This window comes from Salvelinus sp. IW2-2015, linkage group LG2 (assembly GCF_002910315.2).
Source record: "Salvelinus sp. IW2-2015 linkage group LG2, ASM291031v2, whole genome shotgun sequence".
NCBI lineage: Eukaryota > Metazoa > Chordata > Actinopteri > Salmoniformes > Salmonidae > Salvelinus > Salvelinus sp. IW2-2015.
The window spans coordinates 27,236,701-27,259,931 of record NC_036839.1 but is presented as its reverse complement, the minus strand read 5'-3'; the positions used below and the strand labels follow the sequence as shown (position 1 = coordinate 27,259,931).

General features: G+C 47.5%; 1 protein-coding gene across 1 annotated transcript in view; it reads left to right on the top strand.

Annotated features, from left to right (window-relative positions):
* map2 (microtubule-associated protein 2) overlaps window positions 1-23,231 on the top strand; it is a 188,943-nt gene that overhangs the window by 85,916 nt on the left and 79,796 nt on the right. The window contains 1 exon segment of the mRNA XM_070448178.1: window positions 18,565-18,806. Within this exon segment, the coding sequence (XP_070304279.1) occupies window positions 18,602-18,806 (205 nt within the window). The 5' untranslated portion in view covers window positions 18,565-18,601.

The window sequence follows — 23,231 nt, the reverse complement described above, 5'->3', positions numbered from 1 at the left end:
GGGCTGGTTTTCTTTTTGTAATCCGTGATTGACTGTAGACCTGCCACATACCCCTTGTGTCTGAGCTGTTGAATGCGAACTCTACTTTGTCTCTTACTGGGACTTAGCTGTTTGATTGCCTTGCGGAGGGAATAGCTACCACTGTTTGTATTCGGTCATGTTTCCGGTCACCTTGCCCTGGTTAAAAGCAGTGGTTCGCGCTTTCAGTTTCACGCGAATGCTGCCATCAATCCACGGTTTCTGGTTTGGGAATGTTTTAATCGTTGCTGTGGGTACGACATCGTCAAAGCACTTTCTAATGAACTCGCTCACGAATCAGCGTATTCGTCAATGTTGTTGTTGGATGCAATGCGGAACATATCCCAATCCACGTGATCGAAGCAGTCTTGAAGCGTGGAATCAGATTGGTCGGACCAGCGTTGAACAGACCTGAGCGCGGGATCTTGCTGTTTTAGTTTCTGTTTGTAGGCTGGAAGCAACAAAATGGAGTCGTGGTCAGCTTTTCCGAAAGGAGGGCGGGGGAGGGCCTTATATGCGTCGCGGAAGTTAGTATAACAATGATCCAAGGTTTTACCAGCCCTGGTAGCACAATCGATATGCTGATAGAATTTAGGGAGTTTTGTTTTCAGATTAGCCTTGTTAAAATCCCCAGCTACGTGAATGCAGCCTCAGGTGTGTGGTTTCCAGTTTACAAAGAGTCAGATAAGTTCGTTCAGGGCCATCGATGTGTCTGCTTGGGGGGGGGATATATACGGCTGTGATTATAATCGAAGAGAATTCCTTGGTAGATAATGCGGTCGACATTTGGAGGTCTGCACAACGCATCACCGGGGGCAAACTACCTGCCCTCCAGGACACCTACACCACCCGATGTCACAGGAAGGCCATAAAGATCATCAAGAACAACAACCACCCGAGCCACTGCCTGTTCACCCCGCTATCATCCAGAAGGCGAGGTCAGTACAGGTGCATCAAAGCGGGGACCGAGAGACTGAAAAACAGGTTCTATCTCAAGGCCATCAGACTGTTAAACAGCCACCACTAACATTTAGTGGCCGCTGCCAACATACTGACTCAACTCCAGCCACTTTAATAATGGGAATTGATGGAAATTATGTAAAAATGTATCACTAGCCACTTTAATTAAACAATGCCACTTAATATAATGTTTACATATCCTACATTACTCATCTCATATGTATATGTATATACTGTACTCTATATCATCTACTGCATCTTGCCATCTTTATGTAATACATGTATCACTAGCCACTTTAAACTATGCCACTTTATGTTTACATACCCTACATTACTCATCTCATATGTATATGTATAGACTGTACACTATACCATCTACTGCATCTTGCCTATGCCGTTCTGTACCATTACTCATTCATATATCTTTATGTACATATTMTTTATCCCTTTACACTTGTGTGTATAAGGTAGTAGTTGTGGAATTGTTAGGTTAGATTACTTGTTGGTTATTACTGCATTGTCGGAACTAGAAGCACAAGCATTTCGCTACACTCGCATTAACATCTGGTAACCATGTGTATGTGACAAATAAAATAAAATTTGATTTGATATTATAGCCTTTAGCCGTACGCTTATCCTACTCCTCCTCTGTTCCTCTGGTGATGTAGAGGTTTACCCAGGGCCTGTAGCCCCCAGTTCCACTCCTATTCCCCAGGCGCTATCATTTGTTGACTTCTATAACTGTAAAAGCCTTGGTTTCATGCATGTTAACATCAGAAGCCTCCTCCCTAAGTTTGTTTTATTCACTGCTTTAGCACACTCCACCAACCCTGATGTCCTAGCCGTATCTGAACCATGGCTTAGGAAGGACACCAAAAAATCTGAAATTTCCATCCCCAACTACAACATTTTCAGCCAAGATAGAACTGCCAAAGGGGGCGGAGTTGCAATCTACTGCAGGTAGAGCCTGCAAAGTTCTGTCATACTATCCAGGTCTGTGCCCAAACAATTCGAGCTTCTACTTTTAAAAATCCACCTTTCCAGAAACAAGTCTCTCACTGTTGCCGCTTGCTATAGAACCCCATCGGCCCCTACCTGTGCCCTGGACACCATTTGTGAATTGATTGCGTCCCATTTATCTTCAGAGTTCGTAATGTTAGGTGACCTAAATTGGGATATGCTTAACACCCCGGCCGTCCTACAATCTAAGCTAGATGCCCTCAATCTCACACAAATTATCAAGGAACCTACCAGGTACAACCCTAAATCCGTAAACACGGGCACCGTCATAGATAGCATCCTGACCAACCGGCCCTCTAAATACACCTCTGCTGTCTTCAACCAGGATCTCAGCAACTACTGCCTCATTGCCTGCATCCGTAATGGGTCCCCGGTCAAACAACCACCCCTCATCACTGTCAAATGCTCCCTAAAACACTTCAGCAAGCAGGACTTTCTAATCGACCTGGCCCGGGTATCCTGGAAGGATATTGACCTCATCCCGTCAGCAGAGGATGCCTGGTTATTCTTTAAATGTACTTTCCTCACCATCTTAAATAAGCATGCCCCCATTCAAAAAAATGTAGAACTAAGAACAGGTATAGCCCTTGGTTCACTCCAGACTTGACTGCCCTTGACCAGCACAAAAACAACCTGTGGCGTACTGCATTAGCATCGAATGCAACTTTTCAGGGAAGTTAGGAACCAATATACACAGTCAGTTAGGAAAGCAAAGGCTAGCTTTTTCAAACAGAAATTTGCACCCTGTAGCACAAACTCCCAAAAGTTTTGGGACACTGTAAAGTCCATGGAGAATAAGAGCACCTCCTCCCAGCTGCCCACTGCACTGAGGCTAGGAAACACTATCACCACCAAGAAAATCTTGATTATTGTAGATTTAAAGAAGCATTTTTCTATGGCTGGCCATGTTTTCCACCTGGCTACCCCTACTCTGGCAAACAGCTCTGCACCCCCCACAGCAACTTGCCCAAGCCCCCTCCCCCGCTTCTCCTTCACCCAAATCCAGATAGCTGATGTTCTGAAAGAGCTGTAAAATCTGGATCCCTAGAAATCAGCTGAGCTAGACAATCTGGACCCTCACTTTCTAAAATTATCTGCCACAATTTTTGCAACCCCTATTACTAGCTTGTTCATCCTCTCTTTCATATCGTCTGAGATCCCTAAAGATTGGAAAGCTGCCACGGTCATCTACCACTTCAAAGGGGGAGACACTCTAGACCCAAACTGTTACAGACCTATATCTATCCTGCCCTGCCTTTCTAAAGTCTTTGAAAGCCAAGTTAACAAACAGATCACCGACCATTTCGTATCCCACCGTACCTTCTCCGACTTTAGACTCTGTCAATCACTGCATTCTTATCGGCAGACTAAATAGCATTGGTTTCTCAAATGACTGCCTCGCCTGGTTCACTAACTACGTATCAGACAGAGTTCAGTGTGTCAAATCAGAGGGCCTGTTGTCAGGACCTCTGGCAGTCTCTATGGGGGTGCCACAAGGTTCAATTCTTTGGCTGATTCTTTTCTTTGTATATATCAATGATGTCGCTCTTGCTGCAGGTGATTCTCTGATTTACCTCTACGCAGACGACACAATTCTGTATACATCTGGCCCTTCTTTGGACACTGTGTTAACAAACCTCCAAACGAGCTTCAATGCCATACAACACTCCTTCCGTGGCCTCCAACTGCTCTTAAATGCAAGTATAACTAAATGCGTGCTCTTCAACCGATCACTGCCCGCACCCACCTGCCCGACTAGCACCACTACTCTGGACGGTTCTGACTTAGAATATGTGGACAACTAAACTCAGCAAAAGAAGAAACGTCCTCTCACTGTCAACTGCATTTATTTCAGCAATCTTAACATGTGTAAATATTTGTATGAACATAACAAGATTCAACAACTGAGACATAAACCGAACAATTCCACAGACATGTGACTAAGTATAATGTGTCCTGAACAAAGAGGGGTCAAAAGTAACAGTCAGTATCTGGTGTGGCCACGAGCTGCATCAAGTACTGCAGTGCATTCCCTCCCGTGGACTGACCAGACTTGCCAGTTCTTGCTGTGAGATGTTACCCACTCTTCCACAAGGCACCTGCAAGTTCCCGACATTTCTGGGGGGAATGCCCTAGCCCTCACCCTCTGTCCAACAGGTCCAGACGTGCTCAATGGATTGAGATCCGGCTCTTCGCTGGCCATGGCAGAACACTGACATCCTGTCTTGCAGAAAATCACGCACAGAAGAGCAGTATGGCTGGTGAATGTCATGCTGGAGAGTCATGTCAGGATGAGCCTGCAGAGACGGTTACCACATGAGGAGGAGGATGTCTTCCCTGTAACGCCACAGCGTTGAGATGCCTGCCAATGACAACAAGCTTCACGTCCGATGATGCTGTGACACACCGCCCCAGACCATGACGGACCCTCCACCTCTAAATCGATCCCGCTCAAGAGTACAGGCCTCGGTGTAACGCTCATTCCTTCGACGATAAATGCGAATCCGACCATCACCCCTGGTGAGACAAAACCGCGACTCGTCAGTGAAGAACACTTTTTGCCAGTCCTGTCTGGTCCAGCGACGGTGGGTTTGTGCCCATAGGCGACATTGTTGCCAGTGATGTCTGGTTTGGACCTGCCTTACAACAGGCCTGCAAGCCCTCAGTCCAGCCTCTCTCAGCTTATTGCGGACAGTCTGAGCACTGATGGATGGATTGTGCGTTCCTGGTGTAACTAGGGCTGTTGTTGCCATCCTGTACCTGTCCCGCAGGTGTGATGTTCTGATGTACTGATTCTGTGCAGGTGTTGTTACACATGGTCTGCCACTGCGAGGATGATCAGCTGTCCATCCTGTCTCCCTGTAGCGCTATCTTAGGCGTCTCACAGAACGGACATAGCAATTTTTTGCCCTGGCCACATCTGCAGTCCTCATGCCTCCTTGCAGCATGCCTAAGGCACGTTCACGCAGATGAGCAGGAACCCTGGGCATCTTACTTTGTGTGTTTTTCAGAGTCAGTAGAAAGACCTCTTTAGTGTCCTAAGTTTTTATAACTGTGACCTTAATTGCCTACCATCTGTAAGCTGTTAGTGTCTTAACGACCGTTCCACAGGTGCATGTTCATTAATTGTTTATGGTTCATTGAACAAGCAACCCTTTACAATGAAGATCTGTGAAGTTATTTGGATTTTTACAAATTATCTTTGAACGACAGGGTCCTGAAAAAGGGACATTTCTTTTTTTGCTGAGTTTATATATTTATACACACATAAGCCCAATAGGGTGAAAAGAATTCCAGTCAATCCCATAATCGCTCCTGCTTCCCGACTGACTCCCAGCATGAGACTAATGTCCCTCTGTCTCAGTGTCATTAAAGCACTTCATGTGTTAAACTGTTGGTCATTTGCATAGTTCTAACAAATATTACTGGCTTGGTTTTATGTAACGCAGAGAGAGAGAGTGGGGACTCTCAGAAGACAGACACTCTGGCCCTCCAGATCTAAGACAGGGGAAATGAGATGCTGCTACAGGTACAGGGAGGGGTCTGTAGTCTCTATTACTGTGGATCACCTCTGCTGCCGGAGTATACAGGCATACCAAAGACTGCTAGGGTAATATGATGCTAACTGCTACAGGCAGACAGACAGACAGGCCCTCGCTGGTCTGTGATGCTGCTTCTAACTGCTACTAGAAAACAAAGGACAACAACTCACAAAGGTTAGGGTTAACCTTAACTCTCCCTGTAGCTGTGAGATTGTTACAAGGTAACTTCTAAGAGAGGGCACATTAGACGTAGGCAGGGCCCTCCAGATTCTGGAAGGAGGGCACATTAGACGTAGGCAGGCCCTCCAGATTCTGGAAGAGGGGACGTTAGACGTAGGCAGGGCCCTCCAGATCTGGAAGAGGGACGTTAGAGTAGGCAGGGCCCTCCAGATTCGGAAGAGGGCACATTAGACGTAGGCAGGGCCCTCCAGATTCTGGAAGAGGCACATTAGACGTAGGCAGGGCCCTCCAGATTCTGGAAGAGGGCACATTAGACGTAGGCAGGCCCTCCAGATCTGGAAGAGGGGACGCTTAGAGGTAGGCAGGGGCCTCCAGATTCTGGAAGAGGGATGTTAGACGTAGCAGGCCCTCCAGATTCTGGAAAGGGATGTTAGACGTAGGCAGGGCCCTCCAGATTCTGGAAGAGGGGTAGACGTAGGCAGGGTCCTCCAGATTCGAAGAGGGGATGTTAGACGTAGGCAGGCCCTCCAGATTCTGAAGAGGGCACATTAGACGTAGGCAGGGCCCTCCAGATCTGGAAGAGGGACGTTAGAAGTAGGCAGGCCCTCCAGATCTGGAAGAGGGATGTTAGACGTAGGCAGGCCCTCCAGATCTGGAAGAGGACGTTAGAGGTAGGCAGGGCCCTCCAGATCTGGAAGAGGGGACGTAGACGTAGGCAGGGCCCTCCAGATTCTGGAAGAGGGACGTTAGAGGTAGCAGGGCCCTCCAGATCTGGAAGAGGGACGTTAGAGGTAGGCAGGCCCTCCAGATCTGGAAGAGGGACGTTAGAGTAGGCAGGGCCTCCAGATTCTGGAAGAGGCACATTAGAGCGTAGGCAGGGCCCTCCAGATTCTGGAAGAGGGCACATTAGACGTAGGCAGGCCTCCAGATTCTGAAGAGGGCACATTAGACGTAGGCAGGGCCCTCCAGATTCTGGAAGAGGGCACATTAGACGTAGGCAGGGCCCTCCAGATTCTGGAAGAGGGGACGTTAGAGGTAGGCAGGGCCTCCAGATTCTGAAGAGGGGATGTAGACGTAGCAGGCCCTCCAGATTCTGGAAGAGGGGATGTTAGACGTAGGCAGGGCCCTCCAGATTCTGGAAGAGGGATTTAGACGTAGCAGGGCCCTCCAGATCTGGAAGAGGGGACGTTAGAGGTAGGAGGCCCTCCAGATTCTGGAAGAGAGGCATTAACGTAGGCAGGGCCCTCCAGATTCTGAAGAGGGGATGTTAGACGTAGTCAAAAAGCAGTCAAAGCCATTCATTTTATAGAGAACTGTTCCCTTAATTTCCAATGGGATCTTGCATCAATTGCATAAACAATTTGTTTACTTGTATGTGTGTGGAAATGGTGAAAGAAACAAATCAATGAATCAGTTGCCTCACTGGCAGCCTTACTTCACTATCCCCCCACTGCACACCATCCTAGTGTCCACATAGAGGATATGAGCTCCCCATGCCCCCCTATGCTCCCTCTCGCCCCCTCTCGTGTTCCCTCTCTCCTCTCTGTGTTCCCTCTCTCCTCTGTGTTCCCTCTCTCCTCTCTGTGTTCCCTCTCTCCTCTGTTTTCCCTCTCTGTGCTCCCTCTCTCCTCTCTTGCTCCCTCTCTCCTCTCTGTGCTCCCTCTCTCTTCTCAGTGTTCCCTCCCTCTCTGTGTCCCTCCCTCTCTCTTTCTGTGCTCCCTCCCTCTCTCTTTCTGTGCTCCCTCCCCTCTCTCTGCTCTCCCTGTCTCCCTTCTCTTTCTGTGCTCCCTCCCTCTCTCTTCTGTGCCTCCCTCCCTCTCTCTATGCGCTCCCTGTCTCCCTCCTCTCTCTGCTGCTCTCTGTGCTCCCTGTCTCCCTCTCTGTGCTCCCGTGCTCCCTCTCTGTGCTCCCTGTCTCCCTCTCTGTGTCCCTGTCTCCCTGTGCTCCTGTCCCTCTCTGTGCTCCCTGTCTCCCTCTCTGTGCTCCCTGTCTCCATCTCTGGTGCTCCCTGTCTCTCTCTCTGTGCTCCCTGTCTCTCTCTCTGTGCTCCCTGTTCTCTCTCTTGCTCCCTGCTCTCTCTCTGTGCCTCCCTCCCTCTCTCTTCTGTGCTTCCCTCTCCCTCTCTATGCTCCCTGTCTCTCTCTCTGTGCTCCCTGTCTCTCTCTCTGCTCCCTCCCTCTCTCTTTCTGTGCTCCCTCCCTCTCTCTTTCTGTGCTCCCTCCCTCTCACTCTGCGCTCCCTGTCTCCCTCTCTCTCTCTGTGCCTCTGTGCTCCCTGTCTCCCTCTCTGTGCTCCCTGTCGCTCTCTCTGTGCTCCCTGTCTCTCTCTCTGTGCTCCCTGTCTCTCTCTTGCTCCCTCCCTCTCTCTTTCTGTGCTCCTCCCTCTCTGCGCTCCCTGTCTCCCTCTCTCTCTCTGCGCTCCCTGTCTCCCCTCTCTCTCTGCTCTCTCCGTGCTCCCTGTCCTCTCTTTTCTGTGCTTCCCCTCTCCCTCTCTATGCTCCCTGTCTCCTGCAGTGAGCCAACTGTGAGTGGAGAGCCCTGCAATGCAGCAGCCAAGTGACTCACACACGGCACAGAAAGACACATACACAGACACATACACAGAACACATTGAGACACACAGGGAGGTAGGCAGGCAGGTAGGAAGGCAGGCATGGAGGGAGGGAGGGAGGAGGCAGGCATGGAGGCAGGCATGGGAGGAGGGAGGGAGGGAGGCAGGCATGGAGGCAGGCATGGAGGCAGGCAGCAGAGGCAGGCAGGCAGGCAGGCAGGCAGGCAGGCATGGAGGGAGGCAGGCAGGCATGCAGGCAGGCAGGCATGGAGGAGGCGAGGCAGGCAGGCAGGCATGGAGGAGGCAGGCAGGCAGGCAGGCACGCAGGGAGGATACAGGCAGGCAGGCAGGCATGGAGGGAGGCAGGCAGGCACAGAGACAGCCTGGTGGTGCGGCTGCCACAGGGCCCACCAGGCTGGGGAGACCTACAGGAGGCCTGGTGCGTAGAGGAGGCACTGGATGAACCGGGCTGTGGGGGAGCACTGGAGCCCTGGTGCGCAGCCTTGGCACCACTCCTCCAGGCTGAATGCCCACTTTAGCCCGGCCCCTCCAGAGTGCAGGCACAGGTTGAACCGGGCTGTGGGGGAGCACTGGAGATCTAGTGCTTACCACTTGCACCTCTCCACTTGGCTGAATGCCCACTTTAGCCCGGCACGGGCTGAGCGCAGGCATAGGACGCACTGAACAGTCCCAGCGCACCGGAGACACAGTGCGCAGAGCCGGGGCAGGATACCCTGGGCCTAAACGGCGCAACGGAGACCAAGCGCGCTGAGCTGCCACACTCTGCCCTGGCTGGATGCCCACTCTCGCATGGCACTTGCGGAGGGCTGGCATATAGCGCACCGGGCTATGAGCGCGCACTGGAGACACCGTGCGCTTTATCGCATAACACGGTGCCTGACCAGTACCACGCTGCTTCCGGTAAGCACGGGGAGTTGGCTCTGGTCTATAGCCTGACTCCGCCAATCTCCCCATGTGCCCCCCCCCCCCCAAAAAAAGTTGGGGGCTGCCTCTCGTGCCTGCTTCGCTGACTTGCCTCATATCGCCGCATCTCAGCTTTAGCTGCCTCCAGTTCCTCTTTCGGATGGCGATATTCCCCAGCCTGTCTCCAGGGTTCCTTTCCGTCTAGTATCTCCTCCCAAGTCCACGAATCCTGAACCCTCTGCTCCTCCATACCACGCTGCTTGGTCCGCTTGTGGTGGGTAGTTCTGTCACGGTCATCGTTGCATGAGGAAGGATCGGACCAAAGCGCAGCGTGGTAAGTGTTCATGATATTTATTAACACTGAACACTAGAACAAAATAACAAAGTGAGAAACGAAACCGAAACAGTCCCGTCAGGTGCAGAAAACACTAAACAGAAAATAACTACCCACAAAACACAGGTGGGAAAATGCTACCTAAGTATGGTTCCCAATCAGAGACAACGATAGACAGCTGTCCCTGATTGAGAACCATACCCGGCCAAAACAAAGAAATACCAAAACATAGAAAAATTAACATAGAATGCCCATCCAAATCAAATCACACGTGACATAGGCAACAGGTGGAGTGGGGTTTCAAACTGGATGATGAGGAGGAGGAGGATGAATAAGTGGATGAAGAGGAGGAGAGAGAGGAGAGGAGAAAGAAAGGACTGAGTAGGAAGAGGAAGGGGAGGACAAGAGGAATAAGGAGGAAAAGAAGAAAAGTGGGCTACCCTACTTATTAGATTGTCAGTAGCTTGCCTTGACAGTTGCTGTTCCCAAACTTTTCCATTCCGGGGACCTCCAAATCACATTCAAAAGCTCTCGTGGAGTTGTATAATTAAAAAATATATATCTTGCCTGACAAATTTAGAGTCAGTTTTATCAGTGAATAACCAGGTTTCCATCCAACCATTTAATGAATTATCTGACGCATGGAAATTATCTGACGCACGACCAGTCTGATGAAAATGTGAAATGCCGGTACAATTTTATAAATGCCGACAGACACTTGCTCGTGTGACGTGGTGGGATATTTTTGTGTCGCTAAAATGTATTATGGGAGAAATGGCTGTGGAAATCCCTTAATACGCAAATACTGATATAAATACTGATATCCAAGTGAACTTGGAGTCACATAAGTTGTGTGGTCCTGCCACTACAACACAGGACAGCATGCAGTTTATTAGGCTACAGAAGAAATAAGTTATGATGAACTTCACTGGGTGGTGAATGTGCAAGATGATGAGCTTGATGCTCCTTTCCAATAAAAATTGAGGTGACATGATGATCAAAGCATGGCTGCCATTGAAAAAATTGCAGACCACCTCCCACAGGTTGAAAACCACTGTTATACAAGAGATATCACTACTAGGCCTGTTGCGCCATATTCTCAGAATACCATGTACTATTCAAACTGTTCTCTGTTGCTAAGCAAAATTCTCCCCCAGTAATGGGTTTTAATGGGATTTTCAAATACTGGTACTGTATGCTGTTGTACATGTACTTTGATTCATCAGAACATCTATATGTAACTGAGCTTAGCTCTAAACAACAAACAGCCTATGCTAATTTCCACCCTGTCCTGGTCCGTCGGTGCAGTTGTTGCCAGCAGGGGAGAGGTAAAGTGTGTCCCTAATGGTGCCCTGTTCCCTACAGAGTACTACTTTAGGGAGGTAGATGGAACAACCCAGTTTCTATTATCCAGACAGAGAGAGGTGGGTAAAAGACGAGGGATGAGGACAGGTGAGGATGGGTAGCCGTGTCCAATGTGAAATGGACATTTTGTTTCAGTTCCCCCATGCAGCTGTCCTTCCTGCCACCCAGGCTCTGAACATCCTATCTCTGTGGGACTGGATGGGGGGTGTTGGACTAGCTCCCCACCCTGCTCTGTCAGCCTACACCCTGGCCTCCACCCGGTACCCGTGCCCCCTATACCCTAACCCACTGTCTGTGTTCCCATGCCCCCCTCCACCATTCCCTGTACCCCCCTACACCCTGCCCCACTGTCGGTTGTCCACTCTGCCTCCCTTTCCCCTACATCCAGTCTGTGTCCCCTGCCTCCCTTTTTCCCCTACACCCAGTCTGTGTCCCCCTGCCTCCCTTTTCCCCTACACCCAGTCTGTGTCCCCTGCCTCCCATTTTCCCCTACACCCAGTCTGTGTCCCTGCCTCCTTTTCCTGCGTACACCCAATCTGTATTTCCCTGCCTCACTTTTCCCTACACCCAGTCTGTGTCCCCCTGCCTCCACTTTTCCCCTACACCCAGTCTGTGTCCCCTGCCTCCCTTTTCCCCTACACCCAGTCTGTGTCCCCCTGCCTCCCTTTCCTGTACACCCAATCTGTTTTCCCTGCCTCACTTTCCCCACACCCAGTCTGGTCCCCCTGCCTCCCTTTTCCCTACACCCAGTCTGTGTCCCCCTGCCTCCTTTCCTGTACACCCAATCTGTGTTCCCCTGCCTCACTTTTCCCCTACACCCAGTCTGTGTCCCCCTGCCTCACTTTTCCCCTACACCCAGTCTGTGTCCCCTGCCTCCCTTTCCCCTACACCCAGTCTGTGTCCCCCTGCCTCACTTTTCCCTACACCCAGTCTGTGTCCCCTGCCTCCCTTTTCCCCTACACCCAGTCTGTGTCCCCCTGCCTCCCTTTTCCTGTACACCCAATCTGTGTTCCCCTGCTCACTTTTCCCCTACACCCAGTCTGTGTCCCCCTGCCCTGTTCCCCCCCCTACACCCTGCCACCACTGTCAGCGTCCCCCTGCCTCCCTTTTCCCCTACACCCAGTCTGTGTCCCCCTGCCTCACTTTTCCCCTACACCAGTCTGTGTCCCCCTGCCTCACTTTCCCCTACACCCAGTCTGTGTCCCCCTGCCTCCTTTTCCCCTACACCCAGTCTGTGTCCCCTGCCTCCCTTTTTCCCCTACCACCAGTCTGTGTCCCCCTGCCTCCCTTTTCCCCTACACCCATCTGTGTCCCCCTGCCACGTGCCTCTCCCTACACCCTGCCCCCACTGTCACTGTTCCCCTGCCTCCCTTTTCCCCTGCCCCTCTACTGCCCTACACCCTGTAGCAGTGAGTCATTGGTGATACATTAAAGAGTAATGTGTGTGGTTGTACTAGAAACATTTTGTGCTTTTGTTGGGTTTGAGAAATAACACCAGCGTTTATGGCTTTTTATGCACAGTCAGAGAGAGAGAGTTTATCCCTTCTGGTTATGGAGAGAAAGAGAGTGAGAGCAGAAGGATCGGATGGGGAGGGTCGGAGGGAGCCAGGGAGGGATAGATGGAATAGAAAGAGAGAGAGAGATGAGCGGACGTCAGAGAGAGAGAGAGTTAATGTTTTATACTGTACCGGAAGAAATTGCCTATTTGTGTTATTTTCGGTTATTTGTAACTTATTTTGTACATAATGTTTCTGCCACCGTATCTTACGCTAAAAAAGAGCTTCTGGATATCAGGACAGCGATCACTCACCTCGGATTAGACTAAGACTTTTCTTCAACGAACAAGACGCACAAGACATTCTCCAAACACCTGGCAGGCCGAAATACACGTTATTTGCAAGAGGAGCGACGCAGGTACAGAGGGACAAAGGCCAGATGCCTGGTCAGGACCCCGAAAAAGGCGAGTGGAAAAGCTGCCGTATACTCTTCAAACACTCGCCAACGTGCAATCATTGGACAATAAACTAGACGAGGTACGATCATGAATATCCTACCAACGGGACATCAAAAACTGTAATATCCTATGTTTCACGGAATCGTGGCTGAATGACGACATGGATATTCAGCTAGCGGGATACACGCTGCACCGGCAAGATAGAACAGCACACTCCGGTAAGACGAGGGGGGGCGGTCTGTGCATATTTGTAGAACAGCTGGTGCACGAAATCTAAGGAAGTCTCTAGATTTTGCTCGCCTGAAGTAGAGTATATTGTGATAAATTGCAGGCCACACTACTTGCCTATAGAGTTTTCAGCTATACTTTTCATGGCTGTTTATTTACCACCACAGACAGATGCTGGCACTAAGACCGCACTCAGTCAGCTGTATAAGGAAATAAGCAAACAGGAAACCACTCACCCAGAGGTGGCGCTCCTAGTGGCCGGAGACTTTAATGCAGGGAAACTTAAATCAGTTCTACCAAATTTCCATCAACATGTTAAATGTGCAACCAGAGGGAAAAAAATTCTAGATCACCTGTACTCCACACACAGGGACGCGTACAAAGCTCTCCCTCGCCCTCCATTTGGTAAATCCGACCACAACTCTATCCTCCTGATTCCGGCTTACAAACAAAAATTAAAGCAGGAAGCACCAGTGACTCGGTCTATAAAAAAAAGTGGTCAGATGAAGCAGATGCTAAACTACAGGACTGTTTTGCTATCACAGACTGGAACATGTTCCGGGATTCTTCCGATGGCATTGAGGAGTACACCACATCAGTCACTGGCTTTATCAATAAGTGCATCGAGGACGTGTTCCCACAGTGACTGTACGTACGTACCCCAACCAGAAGCCATGGACTACAGGCAACATTCGCACTGAGCTAAAGAGTAGAGCTGCCGCTTTCTAGGTGCGGGACTCTAACCCGGAAGCTTACAAGAAATCCTGCTATGCCCTGCGACGAACCATCAAACAGGCAAAGCGTCAATACAGGGCTAAGATTGAATCATACTACACGGGCTCCGACGCTCGTCTTATGTGGCAGGGCTTGCAAACTATTACAGACTACAAAGGGAAGCACAGCCGGGAGCTGCCCAGTGACACGAGCCTACCAGACGAGTTAAATCACTTCTATACTCGCTTCGAGGCAAGCAACACTGAGGCATGCATGAGAGCATCAGCTGTTCCAGGCGACTGTGTGATCACGCTCTCCGTAGCCGACGTGAGTAAGACCTTTAATCAGGTCAACATACACAAGGCTGCGGGGCAAGACGGATTACCAGGGCGTGTGCTCCTGGCATGTGCTGACAAACTGGCAGGTGTCTTCACTGACATTTTGAACATGTCCCTGATTAAGTCTGTAATACCAACATGTTTCAAGCAGACCACCATAGTCCCTGTGCCCAAGAACACAAAGGCAACCTGCCTAAATGACTACAGACCTGTAGCACTCACGTCTGTAGCCATGAAGTGCTTTGAAAGGTTGGTAATGGCTCACATCAACACCATTATCCCAGAAACCCTAGACCCACTCCAATTTGCATACCGCCCAAACAGATCCACAAATGATGCAATCTCTATTGCACTCCACACTGCCCTTTCCCACCTGGACAAAAGGAACACTTACATGAGAATGCTATTCATTGACTACAGCTCAGCGTTCAACACCATAGTACCCTCAAAGCTCATCAGTAAGCTAAGGACTAAACACCTCCCTCTGCAACTGGATCCTGGACTTCCTGACGGGCCACCCCCAGGTGGTGAGGGTAGGTAGCAACACATTTGCCACGCTGATCCTCAACACTGGAGCTCCCCAGGGGTGCGTGCTCAGTCCCCTCCTGTACTCCCTGTTCACCCACGACTGCATGGCCAGGCACAACTCCAACACCATCATTAAGTTTGCAGACGACACAACAGTGGTAGGCCTGATCACCGACAACGATGAGACAGCCTATAGGGAGGAAGTCAGAGACCTAGCCGGGTGGTGCCAGAATAACAACCTATCCCTCAACGTAACCAAGACTAAGGAGATTATTGTGGATTACAGGAAAAGGAGGACCGAGCACGCCCCCATTCTCATCGACGGGGCTGTAGTGGAGCAGGTTGAGACCTTCAAGTTCCTTGGTGTCCACATCAACAACAAACTAGAATGGTCCAAACACACCAAGACAGTCGTGAAGAGGGCATGACAAAGCCTATTCCCCCTCAGGAAACTAAAAAGATTTGGCATGGGTCCTGAGATCCTCAAAAGGTTCTACAGCTGCAATATTGAGAGTATCCTGACTGGCAACTGCTCGGCCTCCGACCGCAAGGCACTATAGAGGGTAGTGGGTACAGCCCAGTACATCACTGGGGCTAAGCTGCCTGCCATCCAGGACCTCTACACCAGGCGGTGTCAGAGGAAGGCCCTAAAAATTGTCAAAGACCCCAGCCACCCCAGTCATAGACTGTTCTCTCTACTACCGCATGGCAAGCGGTACCGGAGTGCCAAGTCTAGGACAAAAAGGCTTCTCAACAGTTTTTACCCCCAAGTCATAAGACTCCTGAACAGGTAAGCAAATGGCTACCCAGACTATTTGCATTGTGTGCCCCCCCAACCCCTCTTTTTACGCTGCTGCTACTCTCTGTTTATCATATATGCATAGTCACTTTAACTATACATTCATGTACATACTGCCTCAATTGGGCTGACCAACCAGTGCTCCTGCACATTGGCTAACCGGGCTATCTGCATTGTGTCAGCCACCACCCGCCAACCCCTCTTTTTCGCTGCTGCTACTCTCTGTTCATCATATATGCATAGTCACTTTAACCTTATCTACATGTACATACTACCTCATTCAGCCTGACTAACCTGTGTCTGTATGTAGCCTCGCTACTTTTATAGCCTCACTACTGTATATATCCTATCTTTTTACTGTTGTTTTATTTCTTTACTTACATATTGTTCACCTAATACTTTTTTTGCACTATTGGTTAGAGCCTGTAAGTAAGCATTTCACTGTAAGGTCTACAACTGTTGTATTCAGCGCACGTGACAAATAAACTTTGATTTGATTTTTTATTGTGTATTTCACTTTTGTTTATTATCTATTTCACTTGCTTTGGCAATGTAAACATATGTTTCCCATGGAACTAAAGCCCCTAAAATTGAATTGAAATTGAAATTGAGTTGAGACAGAGAGAGAGTGGGGGGGGGGGCTCTCATATGATAGACACTCTGAAGTGGTTACAAAGGGACAGGAAGTCATTGTGGCCATGTTACCCTGCCCTCGTTCCCTCTGGTGCCACAACAACCCATCCTGGACAGCAAAATCAAACGTCAGTCTGGCCTGATGAGAGGCTCTGCTGCCTGCAAATGACTGACTGACCGCTCACTCTGCTCCCCTCTCCTATTCCTTACCAGTCCTATAGCCTCTACTCCCTAGCTACTCCTGTATTCAGTGCATTCGGAAAGTATTCAGACCCCTTGACATTTTCCACATTTTGTTACGTTCCAGCCTTATTCTAAAATTAATTAAATATATGTTTTTCTTCATCAATCTACACACAATACCTCCTAATGACAAACATTAGATTTTATTGCTAATTTATTAAATATATAAAACTGAAATATCACATTTACGTAAGTATTCAGACCCTTTACTCAGTACTTTGTTGAAGCACCTTTGGTAGTGATTACAGCCTCAAGTCTTCTTGGGTATGATGGTACAGTACAAGCTTGGCTCACATTTATTTGGAGTTTCTCCCATTCGTCTCTGCAGATCTTCTCAAGCTCTGTCAGGTTGGATGGGGATTGTCGCTGCACAGCTATTTCAGGTCTCTCCAGAGATGTTTGATCGGGTTCAAGTCCGGGCTCTGGCTGGGCCACTCAAGGACATTCAGAGACTTGTCCCGAAGCACCTCCTGTGTTGTCTTGGCTGTGTGCTTAGGGTTGTTGTCCTGTTGGAAGGTGAACCTTCGCTCCAGTCTGAGGTCCTGAGCGCTCTAGAGCAGGTTTTCTTAAAGGATCTCTCTGTACTTTTCTCCGTTAATCTTTCCCTCGATCCTGACCAATCTCCCAGTCCCTGCTGCTGAAAAACATTCCCACAGCATGATGCTGCCACCACCATGCTTCACCGTAGAGATGGTGCTAGGTTTCCTCCAGACGTGACGTTTGGCATTCAGGCCAAAGATTTCAATCTTGGTTTAATCAGAGCAGGTGCCTTTTGGCAAACTCCAAGCGGGCTTTCATGTGCCTTTTACTGAGGAGTGGCTTCTGTCTGGCCACAACCATAAAGCTCTGATTGGTGGAGTGCTGCAGAGATGGTTATGGTTCTAGAAGGTTCTTCCATCTCCACAGAGGAACTTTGGAGCTCTATCAGAGTGACAGTCGGGATCTTGGTCACTTCCCTGACCAATGCCCTTCTACCCCGACTGCTGAGTTTGGCCAGACGGCCAGCTCTAGGAAGAATCTTGGTGGTTCCAAACTTCTTCCATTTAAGAATGATGTAGGTCACTTTGTTCTTGGGGATGTTCAATACTGCAGAAATATTTTGTACCCTTCCCCAGATCCGTTCCTCGACACAATTCTGTCTCGGAGCTCTACGGACAATTTCTTCGAACTCATGGCTTGGTCAATGGAAACAGGATGCACCTGAGCTCAATTTCAGTCTCATAGCAACGGGTCTGAATACTTATGTAAATAAGGTATTTCTGTTTTTAATTTTTTAATGCATTTGCCAAATAAAAAAACTGTTTTCGCTTTGTCATTATGGGGTATTTTGTGTAGATTGATGAGGAACATTTTACTTTTAATCAATTTTTGAATAAGTCTGTAATGTAACAAAATGTGGAAAAAGTCAAGGGGTCTGAATACTTTCCAAATGCACTGTATGTGAGAGGATTGGATAGGTGAATGCAGACATTTCCACCTAGCCAATCAGATGGCATGATGAAGCTATTACTATAGTGCTTATACTGTATCCAATCGTCTGAGATCTGGGGACCATTTGGAATTCAGCATTATTACCTATTCGTTCGCTCTCCCCCTGTGTTGTAGAGCAGGATCAGTCCACTAGAGGGACCCAGCAGAACGCCCCTTCCCTCAGATGGTCCCACATGCTCTTTCCTTAGCCCTGTGGGGTTTCAGGAATCTGAACTCCAAGCACTCTGTCCTCAGACATATCCCTGTCACAGAGACTCCAATGCTGGCTACAGTCTGGGGCAGTCTGGGTATGCCTGCAAGCCACCAGCACAGCTCAAAAGTGAACTTCGCAGCAGAGATAGAGAGAGACTGTCCTGTGATCTGAAGTCCATAAGCCAGTTCTAACAGTCTGTAGATGTGGGAGGTGATTTGTGATCTGAGGCAGAAGAGTGTGTTGAATGTGAATGATGTCCTTTGTCATTGGGTCTTTTCCACCCCATCAATATGTTCTGTATTCTGTATCCCTGCCAAACTGTTAATAACCATTATGAGCCACCATTTATTATATTAATCTATGACCATCCTCTTCTCCTGCCATAAGCAGAGACCCTCCTGGCCGCCACTGACCCCCACTAATCAGTCAATCAATCTATCAATCACCATATTCTCCTCTTCTCCCAGCCATAAGCAGAGACCCCCCTGGCCGCCACTGACCCCCACTAATCAATCAATCAATCAATGACCATGTTCTCCTCTTCTCCCAGCCAAAAGGAGAGACTCTGGTCGCCACTGACCCCCAGCATGGCAGACGATCGTCAACGTGAAGACAGCCCCCCCCAGTGGGATCCGTCGGGGGCACAGGACCCCTCTACCCCCCCAGCCCATGGGGCTAATGGCTACCCCCCCTCCTACAGGGCGTGCCAGCCAGGGACGGCCCATGGAGCAGCACCACCTTCCTACACTGCCAGAGAGAATGGCTTCAACGGCGACCATGCAGTTACGGCTGGTAAGGACACCTGATATCTGAGACTCAGGGACAGAGCTTCTATAACTGCTGTCTTGTACCCACATACCTAATCAGTATTGACCAAACTTTTTGTGACTACAATTTTGAGTTGTAGAATTGCGCACATATGTACAGTACCAGTCAAAAGTTTGCACACACTTACTCATTCAAGGGTTTTTCTTTATTTTTACTATTTTCTAAATTGTAGAATAAACAAATCACAATATATTTAATATTCTTCAAAGTAGCCATCCTTGGCTTTGATGACAGCTTTGTACACTCTTGGCATTCTCTCAACCAGCTTCATGAGGCCTGCTTTTCCAACAGTCTTGAAGGAGTAACCCACATAATGCTGAGCTGCTTTTCTTTCACTCTGCAGTCCAACTCATCTCAACTAGGCTAAGGCCAGGTCAATGTATTTTATTTAACTAGGCAAGTCAGTTAATTCTTGTCAATAGGGGGGCGCTGTTTTCACTTTGGAAAAAATTGTGCCCAAATTAAACGGCCTCGTACTCTGTTCTAGATCATACAATATGCATATTATTATTACTATTGGATAGAAAACACTCTGACGTTTCTAAAACTGTTTGAATTATATCTGTGAGTAAAACAGAACTAATTTGGCAGCAAACTTCCATACAGGAAGTGAAAAATCTGAAAACGAGGCTCTGTTTCAGGGCCTRCCTATTCAACTGGCTTTTAYTTWTYGATATGTATGCACTTCATACGCCTTCCACTAGATGTCAACAGGCAGTGGAAGGTTGAATGGGGTGTCTAGCTTAATCTGAGACCGAATGAGAGCTTTTGGAGTGACAGGTCCGGTATTTTGTCACATTTCGACGCCGCGCGGGGGATCTCGACATTGTCTTCTGAAAAGCGTTCGGTATACACGGCGAATATCTCCGGCTCTGATATTATTTGATACATATGATAAAAACATCATAAAGTAGGATTTTTCAACCGCCTTTGATCAGTTTATTCAACGTTTATTGGGACTTTTGGAATTTTCTGTTCTTTGCGCCAAGAAATGATGGGAATGTTTGCGCCACATGGCTAGCCAAGGTTGCTAATTCGACAGAAGAAAAGGACATTCTAAAACCAAACAACGATTTATTCTGGACCAAGGACTCCTTCCACAACATTCTGATGGAAGCTCAGCAAAAGTAAGACAACATTTATGATGTTATTTCGTATTTCTGTGTAAAATGTTGACTCCTATTCTCCGCCGTGTTGGTGAGCGCTGTCTCACAATAACGCAAGCTGTATGTTATGGTAAAGTTATTTTTAAAAATCTAACACAGCGGTTGCATTAAGAACCAGTGTATCTTTCATTTGCCATACAACAAGTATTTTTATGTAAAGTTTATGATGAGTTCTTTGGTCAGATTAGGTGAGTGTCCAAAATATCTCYGGASATTCTGGTGAATCGTTGCTACGTATTCACAATGTATAACCAKGATTTGYAGCTMTAAATATGCACATTTTCGAACAAAACATAAATGYATTGTATAACATGATGTTATAAGACTGTCATCTGATGAATTTGTTCAAGGTTAGTGATTAATTTTATCTCTATTTTGTCGGTTTTGTGCAAGCTATTTTGGCGGGGAGTAAATTGCGTTGTGTGTTTGGCTACTGTAGTGAGATAATAGAAATATATATTGTGTTTTCGCTGTAAAACACTTAAAAAAATCGGAAATATTGGCTGGATTCACAAGATGTTTATCTTTCATTTGCTGTACACCATGTATTTTTCATAAATTTTTTAGGATGAGTATTTTTTTTTTCACGTTGCTCTCTGTAATTATTCTGGCTGCTTTGGTGCTATTTTTGATGGTGGCTGCAATGTAAAACTATGATTTATACCTCAAATATGCACATTTTCGAACAAAACATAAATGTATTGTATAACATGTTATAAGACTGTCATCTGATGAAGTTGTTTATTGGTTAGTGATTAATTTTATCTCTATTTTGTCGGTTTTGTGAAAGCTACCTATGCGGTGGAAACATGGTGAAAATATGCGGTTGTGTGTTTGGCTATTGTGGTTAGCTAATATAAATACATATTGTGTTTTCGCTGTAAAACATGAAAAAAATCGGAAATGATGGCTGGATTCACAAGATGTTTATCTTTCATTTGCTGTATTGGACTTGTGATTTCATGAAAATTATATTATATGATATCCCTGTCCCGTTAGGCTAGGCTATGCTAGTCAGCTTTTTTGATGAGAAGGATCCCGGATCCGGGAGGGTGATGAAGTAGAGGTGTTTAAGAACAAATTCTTATTTACAATGACAGCCTTGGAACAGTGGGTTAACTGCCTTGTTCAGGGGCAGAACGACAGATTTTTACCTTGTCAGCTCGGGGATTCGATCTAGCAACCTTTTGGTTACCTACCACCCCTGATGCAGCACTCCATCACTCTCCTTCTTAGTCAAAAAGCCCTTACACAGCCTGGAGGTGTGTTTTGGGTCATTGTCCTGTTGAAAAACAAATGACAGTCCCATTAAGCGCAAACCAGATGGGATGGCGTATTGCTGCAGAATGCTGTGGTAGCCATGCTGGTTAAGTGTGCCTTGCATTTTAAATAAATCACAGACAGTGTCACCAGCAAAGCCCCCCCACACTATCATACCTCCTCCTCCATGCTTCACGGTGGGAACTACACATGCGGAGATCATCCATTCACCTACTCTGCGTCTCATGAAGACACGGCGGTGACTCATCAGACCAAAAGACAGATTTCCACCGGTCTATTGTCCATTGCTCATGTTTCTTGGCCCAAGCAAGACTCTTCTTCTTATTGGTGTCCTTTAGTAGAGGTTTCTTTGCAGCATATCGACCATGAAGGCCTGATTCACGCAGTCGACTCTGAACAGTTGATGCTGAGATGTGTCTGTTACTTGAACTCTGTGAAGCATTTATTTGGGCTGCAATCTGAGGTGCAGTTAACTCTAATGAACTTATCCTCTGCAGCAGAGGTAACTCTGGGTCTTCCTTTCCTATGTAGGTCCTCATGAGAGCCATTTCCGTCATAGCGCTTGATGGTTTTTGCACATGCACATGAAGAACTGCACATGAAGAAACTTCCAATGTTCATGTCTTAAAGTAGTGATGGACTGTCGTTTCTCTTTGCTTATTTGAGCTGTTCTTGCCATAATATGGACTTGGTCTTTTACCAAATAGGGCTATTTTCTGTATATCAAGCCTACCTTGTCACAACACAACTGATTGGCTCAAACACATTAAGAAGGAAAGAAATTCCACAAAATAACTTTTAACAAGGCACACCTGTTAATTGAAATGCATTCCAGGTGACTACCTCATGAAGCTGGTTGAGAGAATGCCAAGAGTGTGCAAAGCTGTCATCAAGGCAAAGGGTGGCTACTATAAAGAATGTAAAATAAAATATATTTAGATTTGTTTTACACTTTTTTTGGTTACTACAAATCAAATCAAATGTATTTATATAGTCCTTCTTACATCAGCTTATATCTCAAAGTGCTGTACAGATACCCAGCCTAAAACCATAAACAGCAAGCAATGCAGGTGTAGAAGCACGGTGGCTAGGAAAAACTCCCTAGTAAGGCCAAAACCTAGGAAGAAACCTAGAGAGGAACCAGGCTATGAGGGGTGGCCAGTCCTCTTCTGGCTGTGCCGGGTGGAGATTATAACAGAACATGGCCAAGATGTTCAAATGTTCATAAATGACCAGAAGGGTCAAATAATAATAATCACAGTAGTTGTCGAGGGTGCAACAAGTCAGCACCTCAGGAGTAAATGTCAGTTGGTTTTTCATAGCCAATCATTAAGAGTATCTCTACCGGCCCGTTTTTATTATGTTATCATCGAGAGTGGCCCAAGCACCAGGAAGCAGCTCTCTTCAGTATGTTTATGCGTTGGCATGGGAGGTCCAGTAATGGCAGCTTGAGGTTTTAAGAGGCCATGATTATTTTCATCATATGTGTAAGAGATAATAGTATTAAAACACTTGAGATGTCTCTCGTTGATCCTTAGGTCCTGGCAGAGTTATTGTGCAGACTCAGGACAACTGAGCTTTGGAGGAATACGCAGATTTATAACGAAGGTGTCCGTAATTTGCTTTCTAATGTATCATGATTAGTTTCCTCCTAGAAGAATATCATGTTATAGTATTTACTTGCTGTGGAGTGAAAGCATCCTCTCTTGGGGATAGCTGCTAAGTTTTAGTTAGATTTGCGGAAAGTCATACCAAAATATAAATTTCGGGTTGTTCTTATGTCCTCAATTAAGTTGGGAAAAATAGCGGATGGATCGAGCGACGCAAAGACAGTTGAGGGCTCTTCGCACATCTGCCGTCAATCGCAGTTACATGACAGATTTCCAAGCTAGTCGTAAGACTTCCAGCTTTAGGTGTGGCGCCCATTTTCCGTTCCAATTTG